Source organism: Notechis scutatus, chromosome Z, assembly GCF_049901735.1.
Source record: "Notechis scutatus isolate UNSWTSFEM ecotype Mainland chromosome Z, rNotScu1.2, whole genome shotgun sequence".
NCBI lineage: Eukaryota > Metazoa > Chordata > Lepidosauria > Squamata > Elapidae > Notechis > Notechis scutatus.
In genome coordinates, this window is record NC_142025.1 from 53,016,023 (window position 1) to 53,034,276 (window position 18,254).

The 18,254-nt window shown below is 36.5% G+C and overlaps 1 protein-coding gene across 1 annotated transcript in view; it reads right to left on the minus strand.

Moving 5' to 3' along the window:
* The window catches only part of TOPAZ1 (testis and ovary specific TOPAZ 1), an 83,243-nt gene that overhangs the window by 32,107 nt on the left and 32,882 nt on the right, over nt 1-18,254 (minus strand). The window contains exons 8-10 of the mRNA XM_087946074.1: nt 15,618-15,734; nt 2,188-2,251; nt 616-767 (exon numbers count right to left, since the gene is read on the minus strand). Coding sequence (XP_087802200.1) covers nt 616-767; nt 2,188-2,251; nt 15,618-15,734 — 333 coding nt within the window. The remainder of the gene's footprint in view (nt 1-615; nt 768-2,187; nt 2,252-15,617; nt 15,735-18,254) is intronic.

Genomic DNA, 18,254 nt, shown 5'->3' on the forward strand with positions numbered 1-18,254 from the left:
CGGCACTCCAAACACGGAAGCGGCAGCTCCAAACGTGGCGGCGTAATGGGCAGAAGGGAAAGCAACAGCGGCGGGTGCCAAAGGTGTCTGCAGCAAAGGTGGGAGTAGGGAGCTCTCTGTGCTTGGCCATGATCGCCCGTTAGGAGCGGCTGGTGGCGAGGAATTCCAGGCGCTCCTAACGGCACTCCTAACGGCAAGTCTCCCCACCCTTCCCCCTTATTTTGCATATTTTAAAATAGGCCTAAATTTGGGGGGAGGGGCTTAATTTGATTTTATGCCCAAAAAACATGCTGGGCCTTCCTATTGGTGGAGGCCGTATTGTTGGAGAAACACGGTATCATTTCCAAATTGTTTTCAGATCCATTTTGGCATGATATCATAAGAAACTCATTGTACTACCATGGCAATTCTAAACTAGATCAACAGCTAAAGAGCAATCCAAAATCCAAACAGCATGTAAATATAAAGCTAATACAATAAATTAAAAATATGAATAATCATTATCTAATCAGAATATTTTTACATTAATATCTTACTCCACTTATCTGAGAGTAGGTTCAATTAAATTCATTGCAATATATAGAATGTTATTAAACACACTGAAGGATCACTTACTAATATTTTAATCCTGATGCCAGTTTCCACTACATGAAAAAGTTCTTTCAGCAAACAGAACTGAAGCAAAGATGTTAGGAGATCATGAAACATTTGTGAATCCAAGTGATATACAGCAGTACCTTTTTTGCAGTAATCTGAGAATATATGTACTAAAGAAAAAAAAATTTAAAGGTGAACGCAAGCATTATTTAAGTAATTTATTGCTAAAATTAGATAATCCTCAATTTTGTTTCATGATGGTTCAAAGTTACAATAACCCCAGAAAGGTTGCTTTATGACCTATAATCAGACTGATGACCATTGCAAACCATTGCATCCCAGAAGTCAAGTAATCTCATGGTCACATTTACATGGTTGCAGCATCCTAAGGTAACATGATCAAATTTGTTACCTTTTTTGCCAATTTCCATTGGGGAAAGTGGATTTGCTTATTAAACACAGTCACTCACTTTACAATCATCATTAAGATGATAATAAAATTGAATCTAGTAACACAGTAACTTAACTTATGACTGCAATGGCTTAGGATGGAAATTCTGGTCCTTAGTGTGATTGTAAGTCAACATTACCCATATTGATTTTGAGGAAGTAAAATGCATAAAAAGAATACAATGGAAAGTTTTACTGCAGAAAAGGATTTGTCTAGAGTATCATTTTTCATACACTTTTTGTAATCTTATTTCTTATAAATCAATATTATTCCATGAAATATTAGTTAACAATGAATCATGTTTAATTTATACTTTTTATTTATATAAATTTTATAACCCAAAATGTTTTATGTTATGCATCTAAAAATATTTACTTTCTTAACTAGAACAGCTAAAACTTTGAGTATTTCATATTCCTGGCTATTTTAATATTCACTGTTTTGTCTCTTCATCTTAAATTTGAAATGGGATGAAAGAATAGTTAATAAACCATAAACTTGAGAATTAAATGTCTAGTGTTTTAAAAATACAGTGATCTTGCCTATAGAACTTTATCTTGAAGAATGACTTTTGACTTTCTTTTAACTATGAACAGTCATTAATTCCATATATATTCCCTAGCAATGTTTGTTTTCGGGATTAAAATCTATGTATTGTTTTATGTATTCATGATTGATAAAGTTTTTAATACCAGAAACTCATGCCATAACACATTTTATTTCAGCTGGAATTCTAGTTCTGATTGTCTTTGGATAGCTGCTTGAAGATTTTTATATGTTTGGAATCCACATACCAATCTACCAATTCTGATGACTAGGAATTTGGCAACCTATTAATTCCTAATTTCCTATTATTTGTGAACTCTTATACTGTGCTAGGATAAAGATTTAAAGACAATACACTGGCTTCAGCTTTATGGATCTGAAATCCATAGCTTCTAAACTAAATCAAATTTGACTGAGTTAAGTGGTTCTTTTCTAAGCTCAACTAGATTATTGTAATGTCAACTTTCTACTCAGTGTTAATTATAGTGAAATATCAGGATAATTCTTGAGCTATTAATATATAGTATATTCTGAAAATCAACAGATGTCAATCTCAACATATTGAGTATGTAGAAATGTTGAATTTATATTACCTGCCCGTTGCAGCAAAGCTACGCCACCAATACTTATGTATTTCTTAATTATTTCACTGCAAAGCTAGTAAATAAAATAAAACCACAAAGTTAATATTCTTTGCTAAATAAAAAAGGTAAAAAAAAAACAATGCAAATTTATGTATTTACCTTAAAGTCCAAATAGTACCAAAACTATTTTTCAACTTGTCAAAAAAAGCAACACAAAATAGTTTTCTTCTATTATTATACATTTATTGTAAACTAATTATTTTTAGAGACTACAATTCAAAGCAAGTTTATATGGATATGTTCTAGTGATGTTTATAGAACATTGCTCCCTCTCAATGGTGTCATGTAACTTAGAAAGCACTGTGCTTACATTTATATTCCACCTGATGCAAATGTAAGCACAGCACTTTCTAAGTTACATGATGCTATGAGGCAGCAGCAAACTTACCCTGAGGGCGCTTTTGTCATGGCTGGGGATTTTAATCAAGCCTGTCATAAGGCTGTCCTCCCTAAGTTTGTGCAGTATGTACATAGAGTGTACCACCAGAGGTAAGAACGTTCTAGACTATGTGTATTCAAAGACAGGTGTATAAAGCATTCCCCCTCTCCCATCTGGGCATGTCTGACCATCTTTCTCTGCTATTTTGCCCAAAGTATATCCCCCTTAGGAAAAGGATATGATGTCAGGAAAACTGTTAAAATCTGGCCAGAGGGAGCACTCAGCCAGCTGCAGGACTGCTTCGAGATACCGAGTGGAGCATATTTGAACATTTGGAGCTGCAAGAATACACTGATGTTGTACTCTCATATACTGCAACATACACAGATAATGTGAACAAGCGAATCAGAGTTTACAGTAACCATAAACCCTGGATGTTAACAGAGGTATAATCACTCCTGAGAGCCCAAAACTCCACCTTCAAGGCAAGAAATAAAGACGAATAAAGGCCATGGCAAATTTGAGAAGCATCAAGGCAGCTAAACAGAAATATAAACAAAAGGTAGAGAAGCATCTGGCAGATGATAATTCAAGTCAGGTGTGGCAGGGGCTACAACATCTAACAATTACAAGGGCAATAGGATGAAAACAGCCAATGCTGATGCCCTGCTGGTGGAGGAGCTGAATAGTTTCTTCGCCCGCTTTAAGGTTAATAGACCTGTCTCTGTGGCCTGCTAATCTCGTCACTCACCTTGCATGAACATCAAGTGAGAGCTGTGCTGAAAGCCGTAAATTCTAACAAAGCTGCAGGTCCAGATGAAGTGCTGGGGATAGTAGTAAAAACCTGTGCTGACCAATTAACAGAGGTCCTAACAAGGATCTTTAACATCTCCCTACAATTGGCTAGAGTTCCATCATGCTTGAAAGCAGCCACAATCATCCCGGTTCCGAAGAAAGCAGCTATAAACAGCCTGAATGACTATAGGATAGATTCATTGCACTGACATCTATAGTGATGAAGTGCTTTGAGAGACTGGTCTTACACCTCAGGTCCTGTCTTCCATCAAATTTCTATCAACATCAGTTTGCTTATAGAAGCAAAAGGGCGACAGAGGATGCCATCGCCACTGCTCTACATACTGCATTGAAGACACCTTGAAAAATCTGGGAATTATGTCAGAATGCTTTTTTTTTTTTTAAACAAGTTTTATTAATTTTCAAAACACACAAATCATCATTATCCATTACATGTTTAAACCTTTTTCCATTATAAATTTAACAAGTCAGATAAACTATAATTCTGTTTTAAACCATTTCCATATAAACATACAAAAACCTCTTATCCAATTTCTCTTTATTTCTCTTTACTCTTATTCAATTTTATTATTATTATTTCATCTATTTCTTTCTGACTTAGTTACCATTATTCTCATTCTATATTTCTGCAAGGTTTTATTAATTCTCCCCCCCAAAAAAACATATACACACAACACACAAAACATAAAAAAAATCTTTTGGAAAGTAACTTGGACCCAGGTATCTCTCTCTTCATGGACTTCAATTATATTCATGCTCATCTTACATATCATTACTTATTTTATTTACCATTCTAAGTCTTCTATATTAACTTCTCCACATATTTCACTCTTCTTAATTCTATCTTAATTAATCATCTTAATTTGAGTCATTATATTTGTATCTTTTGTCCATTCTTTATTGTCCCTTTGTCTCGTTCCTTATAAAAAAAAGAAGTTTCTCCTGAAATCACTAATCAGAGTATGATGCCTTTCTATCTCCCCACTAAATTAATCAAATTAACCTTTAAAATAACGCCCAATACCCAATCCGATTTTGCTTGGTACATTACATCCAGAATAATTAAATACATAGTTAAACAATAGATCTAAATATTAAAAACAAATACTATAATAGAAATTTTATAATAACATCAATACCATAATCTTATTAAACTCTTTAATTAAAACTCAATATTCTAAACCTCCCCTCATATTATTAAATTTTAAAACCAATCATTATTAAACATTTCAACATTTTAATCTCTTATCAACTCTTAAACCATTTAAGTTTTCTATTTCTAATACAATACTACAATATCATCTTATGTACCTTGCAAAATCTCTTTGAAAAAATTATACTTTATCCTTTATCCCTAAAAAAGATTCCTTTTTTCCCATTTAATTTCAAAACTTTGTAGCTTTTCTCCACCTTTTCCCTTTCTTTCTTCTCCCAACAAACCTTTCTACCCCCCCTTCTTCTAGCCTCTGCCTTACTGGCTTCCCTTCTGTCGTATTCCTTTTCCCTTTTGTTTACTATCATTATATTGATTTTGCACCTTATTTTTCCCTTTAAGTGTTTTTTTAAATCTTAAGTCCTTTATTTCTCTTCCTTTCCCTCTTCCTTCTTTCTTGGTCGAGTTCTGAAATTTATTAAAAATGGCTTCCTCTCCTTCTTCTTCTGCTGTTTTCATCTGTTGTAATGTTTGTTGATAGTTAATAGCGCCATTTCTAAAAAAGGAAGGCTTCTTTCAAACCAGCTTTACCATTTTTTTTTGCTTGTTCATAATCTTTTCTCAGTTCCTCAATAGAAAGAGCCATTATAAATCTTTTCTTTTCTTTTCCCCTTCTTTCTTCTTACAACAACCAGAATATTCCAAAGAAAAAATGAAACAGTCCCAAAGTTATCAATCAGTCCAAACCAAGGCAGAGTTCTCACTTTCTCCTCCTGGGGTAGTATCAATCAGAGAAAAAGAAAGTCCAAATCTGTTTCTTAAAATCTTATTGCAATATATTTTAGTCTTCAAATCCTTAAGGCATCTCCTCCAACAAAGTCTTAGCATACAAATATTTTTTTTTAGTCCTCTCTCTTCCCACTCATCGCTTAAAGCCAGTTTTCACCTAAAAAAAATAGGTTTCTTAATATTCACTTATTTATTCCGTAGGAAAAGAGGGTAAGCTTTCCTTTCAGCACCATCAAACTGCCGCTTTTTTCCTCTTCTAGAAGGTATCATTCAGAAAATCATACTTTTCAGGAATTTTGTTAAATATGTCTTAGAGTCAAAAACTTTCTCCACTTCCTCCTGCGCATTCTTACCCGGCTGCCAGCTTCTTTGTGGCGGCCATTACGGACCGCCGCTGCACCGTCTTGGGAAAAGGGGGTTCTGCCGGCCGGGGAGGGTCTGCAACACCCCAAACCCCTCTCCGGATCCCCCTACCTTCAGCTGCCCCTGCAGTCAGCCTAGCTCCATACCCGTCCGGATCGGAGCCCCAAAAGCGGCTAGTGCAGCAGGGATCGCGCAGCTTCGCAAATCCCTGCCGCTCGCGAAGCCGACAAACCGGAAGTCCCAGAATGCTTTTTATAGACTATAGTTTGGCCTTTAATACCATCTTACCAGGCATCCTCATTGAAAAGCTGACTGAATTTCCCTTCCCTCACTTATGACTGGGTTAAAGACTTCCTGATGGACCATCCATAAATAGTAAGGGTCCACCCCTCAGGGCTCCCCTCAGGGCTGTGTGTTCAACCCCTACCTGTACTCACTGTATACATGTGATTGCATATCCTCTGATCCATCCAACATCATAATAAAGTTCGCAGATGATACAACGGTGCTGGGTCTTATAACTGGAGGGGACAAATCAGCATACAGGGAAGAAGTCCAGAAGCTATTCACATGGTGTTTAAAAACCAATTTACATTTAAACTCTAGCAAGAGAAAGGAGATGATGCTAGATTTCTAGAAGCACAGAGAAGAACTTGCCCAATTGTATATCAAGGGGGGGCTATGTGGAGAGGGTTTCCTCTTTTAAATTCTTGGGAGTGCTTATTAATCAAGACCTCATCTGGAAATACGACATGTCCCTGGTGGTTAAGAAGGCTCAACAGAGACTTCAGTTTTTTAAAGTCCTGCAGGAAAATCAGGTGGAATAAGGGCTGCTGACCTCTTTCTATCAGTCCACGATAGAAAATATCCTTACATGCTGTATAACAGTATGGTATGCTGGTTCAACATCTGTGGACGGGAAGGCACTACAGAGAGTGATACATTCAACAAAAGAAACCATTGGTTGTCCCCTAACACCAGTGGATGACATCGCCAGGTCTGGTTGTTTCAGCAGAGTAAGGAAGATACTTAGGGATGATTTACATTCTGGTCAGTGTCTTTTCTCACTTTCACCATCGGACGGAAGATACATAAGTATAACCAGCCAAACAGGTTTAAAAACAGCTTTTATCCATGGGCTGTCAGATTTGTAAATACAATTACAATCACTCCATGCATACATGGAAACATAGGACTGGTTTCCCCCTAATTACTTGCATAAGGACTATTTTCTATATTATTTATGTTGTATTGCATTTTGTTATGGAGAGCACTTGCAGGAGCAAAATCAATTTTGTTGTATATATGTACAATGACAATAAAGGTTATTATTATTATTATTACTACTATTATTATCTTTTATTCATTAAACATGAAACTCAGTCAACTGAACATTTAAAAATGTATCACAAATACCAGTGATTGGTGCTAATAGTTGATACGGGTTGCTGCCAGAGTTCTAGGTATCAACCAAGTATCTTCTTAAAATATACGATGTTCCAAGTAGCAGTTTTTTTTGCAGTTCTGCTGATGTTATTGCAGGCAGCTGCAATTTCTTGATATATTTTATAAAATTCTTGGACATGGTACCATGTGCCCCAATAATGGGTAACACTATTACGTTTCATCCATAACCATGTAGTTTTGATGGCCAGATCGTGATATTTTGTGATTTTTTTTCCAGTTCTTTTTCTTCGACTCGGGCATCTCCTGGTACAGCGATATCAATAAATTGCATGCTTTGGCCCTCGACAACTGTAATATCTGGCGTGCTGTGTTCCAAATGGCTATCAGTCTGTATTCGAAAGTCCCACAAAATCTTCACCTTCTCATTTTCGATAATCTTTTCCACTTTATGTTCCCATGACTTTTCAGATACAGGTAAGTTGTATTTTTTAATATAATGACCAGTGGATTAATTTAGCAACTTGGTCATGTCTAGCTTTGTAATCAGTTTGTGCAATTTTTCTGGAAATCCTGGAAAGAGGATTGAGGAGCCTGGGTGCTGGACAAGGAATTCTGGGAGTTGAAGTGCAGACATCTTTGCTAAGGTTGAGCAACCTGCCCTGGGAGGCTCTGCCCTGGACAGCCGGACAGATGACCTCTAGTGAAGGGCCACCAAGGAGGGGGAGGCCCAAAGCCCAGGCCAACTTTTCCCCAATTGCATGGGGGCAGGAGGGGGATATTGAACACTGGAGGGTCACCAGGGAATCAGGGAGTTTCCCCTCTTTTTAGTATATAAAAGGATTTCCTTTTCTTCTCCATTGGCAGAGGATACACACCAGCCACACACTTTTAATTCTAACCCTAGAAACGGACCAGGTAGAGCTGAGGCAGACAGTCAGCTAAAGAAGCCACAAACCATCTCTTATGCTGTCCACCCAGCCTCCTCCACCCAGGGACTCCAGCCATGCCTGCATCCACACTGGCGACTCTTAACCGGGGTTTGTCCTCTGAGGTTGGGCTTGCTGGCCGGTGAGTCAATGAAACACAATGGAGCCCCAAAGGGTCTCAATTCAGGGGAGGCAGGTTGGACCACTGACTGCAACTGAGAAGAAGCTGAAGAGGCTTTTCTTCCTGCGAGGATCCTGTTCACACAACACCCTTCGCCAAGCAGGGAAACGTCCCCACAGCCCCCCAGAGAGGAAACCCGGGTTTGGGTGCAGCCTCTGGAGAGCCGACAAGGAGCCCGTAATGGCCACGGCTGCCCCCCTTCCTCCGGGGTCCCTCCTGGGGGAGCCCAGAAATCGGGGTGAGCTCCTTTTTGACTGAAAAGGGGCCTCCTCCTCCCCCCTCTGGGCCCCATCCAGACTTCAGGGGGACACGGAGGACGCCCTTGTGGAGGGGAGAAGCCCCTTTTACTTGTTTTTATTTATTTTATTTATTAGAATTTGCCAAACAAAAATGAGAAGAATAAGAGAGATATTCACATATTAAATGTGAAACAGTTTCGACTTTGTTGTTGCAAAATTGGCAGTTTGGATTGGCAGTGGATTTTATTATTATTATCATTATTATTATAAATAGATTACAAACAGGGAAAATTCTCAAATAGGTAGATAAATTCTAGTATAGTAAAACAAAATAAAAGCAAGTACTGATAATATTCAAATATCTCTGGTTAAGTATTCAAAAATTCTATTCCCAAACTGTGTCTGCAAAGAACTATTAGGTATTTTACATCATTCTTATTTCCTCCATTTCTCCTTTTTTTTAATAAATGTTTTATTTGTAATTTTCCTTTAACAGCCATACATATTTTGTGGATAGTGTATTGACTGGGTCAATTTACTTCTTACACAGCGCTAACAATAATAATACAATTAAATATAATCCTGGTCTTCCAACTTCTAATGTTAACATGCACATTATAATTGTAATGGATTCTTTTATAAATCAATACTGTTTTTCCAATTTGTACTTATCTTCCCCCCCGCCTCAATTTGGAGTACATTCTTATTTTTGTCTTTAAACAATACCATTCTCTTTATAATTTTTTATCACTTTCTTCATAAATACATTTAGTCATTGATAACATTTCTTCATACAATATATTTGTTGTCCCCTGCTGAGTCACTAATATTTTAATATTTTAAAAATTACTCAATATTCCACCATAATTCCAATATCCCAATTACTTAGAAACACCAATAAGGCCAATTATTAATCAGGTTTAATCCATCTCAGGATTATCTCTCCAAGTTCACTAAATTTCTAGTCCTTAAAAGTTGTAAGTTTCAATATACTTTTCACACTGTTAGTAATAATAATACAATTAGATTACTTAATCATAGTCGTCCACCTTCTAACCTTAATATGCTTATGATTATAGTAAATTCTATTGTATATCAATGTGTGTACTGCTATTTTCCCAATTTGTACTTTTGTCTTTTAGTTTTTAATACAATTACCATATTGAAGAGATCCATAATCTCTTGTACTTTTTAAAATTTCATTGTTGATTGACTTTTTGGTCACTCTTTTATATTTCTCTCTTAGAATCTTATATCTCTTTCTAACATTTTTACAAAATAAATATTCTCTCTGGCTTACCCCTTGTCTCCTTCTGCTGCATCATTTGAGCACTCATCCACAATCCTTTCATTTTTTTTCTTTTTTTCTCTGTTCTATTGTAAGCTCTTCAAGGATTATCTATTTGAGACTTCCGGTTCAAGGCTTCGGCGGCGGCAGGAATCCGCTTCTTTGCGGGTCCCTGCTGCGCTCGCCGCTGAGGTACCCCCGATCCAACTGGATTTGGGGTTTGTCGCTGCCCCAAAGAGGCAGCGGAAGACAGAGGAGATCCGGGCAGGGGTCTGGGGATATCGCACCCCCTTTCCCCAGCCGGCTAGACTCCTTTTTCCTGAGGCGGTGGAGCGGCTGTCAGAAATGGCAGCCACAAAGGAATCTTCAACCGGATAAGACTGTGCAGGAGGAAGACAGAAGGAGAAGTTTTCTTGGCTGAACCGGGACATTAAGTTACTTTTAAAACACCCTGGAAGCCTGACTTTCGGATTGATACATTTGTTTCCAAAAGAAGTTTGTTATGGGCGGCGAAAGTGCTGAAGGAAAGTTCACTCCCCTTCCTTACGGAGAAAGCAAATGAGCACAGAAAAACCTGCTGCTTTGAGGTAAAAACAAGCTCTTTGTTATAAGTGGGAAGGAGAGGACTAAAAAAAAATCTTTACAAATTTGTTGGAGGAGACGCTTTGATGAACAACTAATTGTAATACGGCTTTAAAATATATTTGGGATTTTGCCCCAGGAGGAAAAGTTGCAAAGAGAAGAAGAGGAAATAATTTCTGCCTGTTTGGATTGTTTGATAACTTTGACATTTGCAAATTACTTTAAGATTAAAAACATCTGGGTTGTTCTTAAAAATTTACAATGGCACCATCTGTGGATCAACTAAAAATGGAATATGAAAAATTAAAAGAAAGAGAACAAAATGGCAAGAATTCATTGGGAGCTGTCTTCCACTTTTTAGAAATGGCAGTTTCTATGTACCAGCAAATACTTGAGGAAGAAGGAGAAGGAGAAGAAGAAGAAAAGGAAGCCATTTTTAATGGACAAAAAAGTTCGATTAAGAAAGAAAATAGGAAGAGAGGAAGGAAAAATGAGAATTTAAGATTCAATAAAACAACCAAGAAAAAGAAAAATAAGGTGAAAAAAAAGGTATAATGTTACAAAGCAATTGAAAAGAGAATTACAACAGAGAGGGGAAGCTAAAAAGGTGGAGGTTAGGAGAGCGGGGGGGGGGGGGAGATCAGACTGGAGAAGAAAGGGAAGGAAAAAGGGAAAAAAAGCCACGGTCTGAAACAAGATATCTTTTTTAGAGATAAAGGATAAAGGACAGTGTATAATTTAAGAAAGATTCTGCAAGAGTACATAAGATAGTATTGTAGTATTTGCATTTGAAATAGTCTATTGGAATATTATAAGATTTAACAAAATATTAAAATATTAAAATGTTTTATAATGATAGATTTCAATATTTAATAAAATATCAAAGAGAATGTGTAAAATGATTAATGCTTAGTTATACTATTAATTAGAATTAGAATGGAAATTATATACTTAACTATATTATAAGTTTATTATTCTTTTTTTTCAAAATACAATATGTAGAATGTACTAAGCAGAATCAGGATAGAAATTATGTATTATTTTAAATGTAACTTTAGGGAAAGGTGTCATACCTTAAAAGTGATTACAGGGAAATTCTTTGCTAAAGAGAAGAGATAAATAGATGATTGGAAAAGAACGGACAAAAGATACAAACATAATGATTTTGAAATAAGATGAAATAAATAAAATATAATTAAGAGAGTGAAAAGAAGGAGAAGTTATATAGAAAATATAGAATGGTTAATAAGATATGAATGGTATATAAGGTGAGCATGAACTTGATTTGGGTCTGTAAAAAAGATGTAACCGGGGCTAAGCCACTTTTCAAAAGAAGTTTTATGTTTTTGTTTTGGTTAACTATGTTTTGATTGTGAATTAATAAAACCTTGGAAGAATAAAACCAAAGGGAGAGAAATTTGGAAAAGACATGTATATAAATGATAATTAAGGAGGTTTTATCTTTTTATGTCTTGTTTTATGTTTTGTATTTTGTGTGTTTATGCTTGATTGAGAATTAACAAAACCTTGATAGAAAGAAATATAATTGAATAAAAGTGAAGGGAGAAACAATGAGAAATTTGGAAAAGATATATATGTGTTTAAATGGAAATGTGATAATGTGGAACTATGCCTTAAAAATAATGCTTTATTTGCCTTGTTAAAATTTGTAAGTAATTTTCGAGAAAGGAGGTTTTATACTTTGATGTCTTGTGTTTTGTTTGTCTTTAAAACCAATAAAACTTGTTTTATAAAAAAAAAGGATTATCTATTTGATTCATACTTATTGTTCTTATCTCTTCAATGTCTTTATCTTCTTGCAACTTATTTTGATGTGTCTCCTCCACCATTCCTTCTGATTTCTCATCTGTTTTCTGAATATTATGTTCATCTTTTTCCCCCATTTGTTGAGGATCTTCTACACTCACATCTTTATCTTTGAACAATCCCATTATCTCCTTATGATTATAACAGGGTGAGCTCCTGTTATTTGTCCCAGCTTCTGCCAACCTAGCAGTTTGAAAGCACATAAAAAATGCAAGTAGAAAAATAGGGACCACTTTGGTGGGAAGGTAACAGTGCTCTGTGCACCTTCGGCATTTAGTCATGCCGGCTACATGACCATGGAGACGTCTTTGGACAGCCCTGGCTTTTCAGCTTAGAAATGGATATGAGCACTACCCTAGAGCCGGAAATGACTACCACACATGTGCAGGGGAACTTTTACTTTTACCTAACATTTCTTCATACACCTCTATATATTAAGAATTACTCAATATGCCACTAAGGTTCTAATGTCCCAATATATAAAAATTCCAAAAAAGCCAATTATTAATAAAACTTAGTCAGTCCTAGAATTATACCTCCAAATCCTCTAAATTTATCATCCTTAAAAGCTATTTCATAATTTACAGTCTTTATAATATTCCAGTTTATACCTTCCCAGTTGTCCAAATTTTCTTCTTTTCTTCTACCACTTTTCTTCTTTTATCTCATAGGATGTTCTGTCAAGTAGTGTTAGTAATCCAAATCCAAATTAGCCCACCAAATTTCCTCAAGTCTTTCAAATCTACCATCCAGTGAACAGTTTCAATAGTGTTTTTGTTATTTGCAATTCAGTTTGTCTTAAAAATCTTCAAAAAGCTCACTAAATATTTCCAAACATCCAGATTGCCTACTGAAATAGAATCAAGGTCAAGTGGCCCTCCAGGTGTCGTTTACTTTCCCTCCTTTCCTTTATTTATATTAAACAATGATCACTTTCACTTGAATTTCCCATGCTGCAGTGATCTTCTTCCTCCAGTAGATGGCTCTCCTGCTCCAAATTCCAACATTAAACAGGTGCAAAAATCAAACAGCTAATTGTCAACAGATCAGAGGGTTAAAAGTAAAAATGAGAAAAAGAGTTTCTCCCAATAATCACTTTTTGAGTTGTTGTTAAATCTTTTCCAGGCTTTCTATGTTTTAAAGCTTCCGTTAAGACATTTCTTTCGCATCTGGATCTTTGATTTTTCTCCATGTATCCAATTGCTGCTTTCTTAACTCTTGGAGATTATTTTTTGGAATTCTTTTACTTGGGTTAAATATTTAGAATAAAAGTTGGAAGTTTCTCACCCAGTTTCAATGCTCTGTCCACGAACCGCTCCAGCACAAATTTTATTGTCCCAGTTGTCACAGCTTGTCACTTGCCAAAATGGCCATCATCCCTACTGCCGTTTAGGAGAGCTTTCTTCGGATCTAATGAGGAAATTGTGATTTCCTTGAGATTAATGAAGGACTTCTCCTTTCTTCACCACCCCTCCAGGGTGGATTTGACCCCAGAGGGTCTCCCAGCAAGCAGATATAGGCAGCCATGAAGCTTGCCCAGAGGAATCCTGTTTTTCATATACAAGCTGAGATGTTGCACACAAGAAGACAATATAAAAATTATAAAATTAAAGAAAAAAACATTTTGCCATTTCAATCTGGTCAGAACTCGAGCTGGCTGCCAAAAATCATAACTCAGTAATATTCTGTAGTAGGTGTCCCAAAGGATATATATAGACCAAGTATATAGACCAAGACACCTGTCTCTCACCCTCTTATACAGGCAACAATCAAATAGGATGTGAGCCAGATCTTCCACCTCTGCTGCTCTGCAAATGCAGAGATGTCCATTCTGGGGTATAGAATGGAATCTCCCATATCTGACCACTGTGTCAAGCTGTTCAAATTTTGCTCGTGTAAATATCTCCCTAAAATGTTTTAGCAGTTGTAACTTCAAATAGCTATGTATTTGCTCAGCCATTTCAAATTACCCACCTTACTAAGGAGTTATATCATTTTGTGTTTCTATATCCTTAATTCTTTGGGCAGCTGTTTTTTAAAATCATTCTTCTACTATGCAAGAGACAGGAAGGCCATAACTTCTTACAAAATTTGTTAGTTTGATGATTCAAGAGATTTGTGATTGTGATTTTATTTGCTCTAGAAGAAATAACTTGGGGAGTCTATCAGTCTCTATTTCATTGACTTTGTACCAGTGGTTATATGCTCTAATGTTGGATAGTGCATGAATTGTATGAATTCCCAATTCATCTCTAACTACTGCAGATGATCTACACCAGGGGTGTCAAAATCAAGGGTGCAGGCCGGATCTGGCCCACGGGGCCGGCCTGGAGTTATTAAGGACTGGCCTGCAGTGCCTCTGGAGGCTAAAATGGGCTGTGTGCGCGCCCCCGCACCTCGTTTTCACTCTCCATGGCCTCCTGCAGCACTTTGCTTGCTGAAAACAGGCTGAATAATGACCTAAAAAAGAGTCCAAAATGGGGCCAAACACGGACTGAAAACAGGCCGAAAACCAGTCAAAAATGGCTGAAAACGGGCTGAAAATGAGCCCAAAAACCGCCTGAGAATGAGCCAAAAATGAGCTGGGAAATGGGGCAAAATAATGGCCTGAAAACAGGTGGCAGAGTGCTGCATGGAGGGTGAAAACAAGACTCAGGGGGGCCCACATGTGGACCCCACACACCCCGTTTTGGCCAGCAGGGTGCTGAAGAAGGCATCCATTCCGACCCCTCCCCCCCCAGGGAGAACTACAGTGCTGACCCAGCCCTCGAAGAAATCCAGTGTGACACCCCTGAGCTATTGGGATTCCCCATATCAAAACAACTTACCTTATATGTGAACAGAATCTGAAAATAACATTTAACACAGCAGAGTATATAAGTGAAACGGTTCGGTTGAGATCTGCATACATGGGGCTGATTAGGGTAGATTGTTGGGGTAACACCAAAATATAATTTTATCATATTTTATATCTTAAATTATTATATTTTATTCCAATTTCATTTTAGACAATTCCATTTCAAATTGCTTTTATCAAATTTTAGTAATAATTTGTTTCTAGGACTGTACTTTTGATATGGCCCAAGGGCTAATCAATCTATCAATCAATCATCAATAATAATTACAGCTAATCAGAAATATGTTAAATCAAAGCTGAACTATATTTGATTCTTTTTATTCTAATTTGTTTTACTTTTACTGTAGGCCACATTTACTGCATGCAGCAAATACTGAACTTTATAACATTTTACTGAAATCTATTCATTTTTATCATACACTTTTCCAAATCAACAAATATCTAATGAACTTAAAGATTCAATAATCATATCAATGACTTCTTAAAAGGCAAACGTTTATGGTGATTTTGATGATTACTTTTATGGTTGAAAGTTAGCCAAACATTTTATACTGACATGGAACATGTTTTACCTTATCATCTCTTGATATAAGAACATGCGACAGCCAGCAATTTGGTTTATTACAGCCATGCAATGAATTGAAATGGTATCTGCAGTATCCACGAGGTAAAGTCAATCCTAAATTAGTCTGCAAAATTATTTAAAGAAAGATAAAGCATTTTTGTTTTCAGATTCATTTAAAACCAAAGTGGAAGAAGGTGAAAGAGTAAGATTTCTCTGGCATATACTTTTTGAAACCAAAGCTTGTAGGTCTGGAGTGTCTGAAAAACTGGCTGAAAAATCGGCTAAAAATGAGCCACAAAATGGGCTAAAAATGACCTGAAAACGGCCAGCAGAGTGCTGCAGGAGGCATCCATCCCAACCCCCCGCCGGCCTGCGGAGGAGAACTACAATGCTGATCCAACCCTCAAAGAAATCCAGTTTGACATCCCTGTTGTAAGTAACAATAAGAATGTTAAACTTATTATATTATTTTTCTTTTCTATAATGGAAGCAACATAGTAAAATGAGTTGGGAAAAAAAAGAAATGAAATCTACCTCTCAATTCAGGAATTTATCAATAATACAATTCATTTGAAGACGATATCAAGACAGTATATAAACTTATTTTTATTACAACTCAAAATTTTAAGATCTTTCCCCTCTAAATTCTGATAATGAATATCATCAAGCTAAATGAGTAGGATAACCAATGCAGCAGAAGCAATTATATTAACTTTTTTCTTCCTAAAAATGGAGGTGAGTATTCTTATGTGTTACTGTGAACTGGTGGCACAAAACCTATGGGCTAAAAGCAGCTTTTTTCAAATAATTTTTAAGAAAACAAAGATACATGTATCTTGACTTATGACTAGTTGTTTAGCAACCATTCAAAATTATGACTTATTGGAACAAGCAAGTTCCAACAGTCACTGCCAGTCATGTGACTGAATTTCAGATACTCGGCAACACAGCTGGATTTACAGCTGTTTGCAGTGTCTTGCAATAATGTGACTGCATTTTATGATGTTTTTGACAAAATGAAAAGGTTTTTAGAAAAACCACATCATAATGAACAATGGGCTTATTTAATGGCTGCCATGTTTAATGATCACCACAAAAAAGAGAATAAAATCCAGTCAGTCATAATTCACCCAATTTATGACCATCACAACATATGTCTGTAATGGGTAGACTCTATTATGGTTGTATGTTGAGGACTACCCATATTCAGCTTGCAATTATGCACAATCACTCCAAGTATTACGTAGCTGCCTTATAAATCTCAATTAAAGAAATAATGTTTATAAACATAACACACACAGCAGTTTTTCTCATATGCCTTGACAGTCAGATACAGTAGACAAAAATATCTAATGCACAGTGTGAAATATCTGGATAATATGAAATTGGTCATACTTTCTCATGATTGACGAGAAGACAAATAGGAAAATGATAACAATGTTGATGGTATACTAATAAACATTGAGCGCAACTCCTAGTGAAGCTATACCTTGATGTGGTTGTGTGGCTTGTGAGCTCTGAGAAAGATGAGTTATACCCACTTGTTGTCAAGCAGTTTAACAACATATTGCAAGAAGGTGAAATTGAAGAGTGGCCAACGTCTGGCAAAAGCTACCTAATAATGAACTATCTAGGAAAGGAGCAGCACCAGGTAACTACAAGTCAATTATCAGCTTGCCAATGATTTTCAAATGCAATCCAACAGCATCTATTTGAAAATAAGCTCTTTCCATCCAAGCAGAAAGGAAACCACTCAGACAACAGAGGAACAAAAGATCAACTCCTAATTGACAAGATTCTGGAAAACTGCAAGTATGAATGTACTTGAATGTAGCATGGATTGATTACAAGAAGACATTCGATTCCCTGCCACATGATTGGATAATCAATATAAATAAGAAATAAGAAGAAATAAGGGGATCAATATAAATATCAGAAATTTTGGGCAAAGATTAATGGCACAATGAAAGACATGGTTATTGGTCAATGCTAGTAGATTGATAGAAGCTAAGAACAAGTGATGATGACCACTTTGTTATTGCACTGATTCCTCTGTCAGCAATACTGAATAATTGGGTCATGGTTATCAAACATTAAAAACATCTGCCAGACTATTCACCTCCTTTATATGAACAAAGTTGTATGGAAAAACATCGTCTGAAATAGGACTGCTCAACACTGTTTAGACTGGACAAATGTGTCATGTTTACCAGTAAACAGAGAAAATATTGAAAGATGCTCTATGGCAGGGGTCTCAGGGGTTTGCAACCTTTAACATTCAAAGAGCCACTTGAGCCCATTTCCCACAGAAAACAAAACACTGGGAGCCACAAAACCTGGGTGGGATAGCCAACTCGATATCATTCACTCCCATACAGTCACATGCCTACCCAGGTTTTGTGGCTCCAGTTTTTCTTTTCTATGGGAAATAAGTATCTCCCCCCCTCCCTCTCATCTCTTTCTCCCTCCTTCCCTCTCTGTCTTATCTTTCTCTTTCTCTCATCTGTATTTCTTTTTCTCTATATCTCCCTCTTTATCTCCCTCTCCCTTTTCTTTCTCTGTGTCAGGCCTCAGAACTTTTTCCTATTCAATTTACAAGAATGAACTTCTGAAAACCAAACGTATCAAAAGGAATCCTTTATTG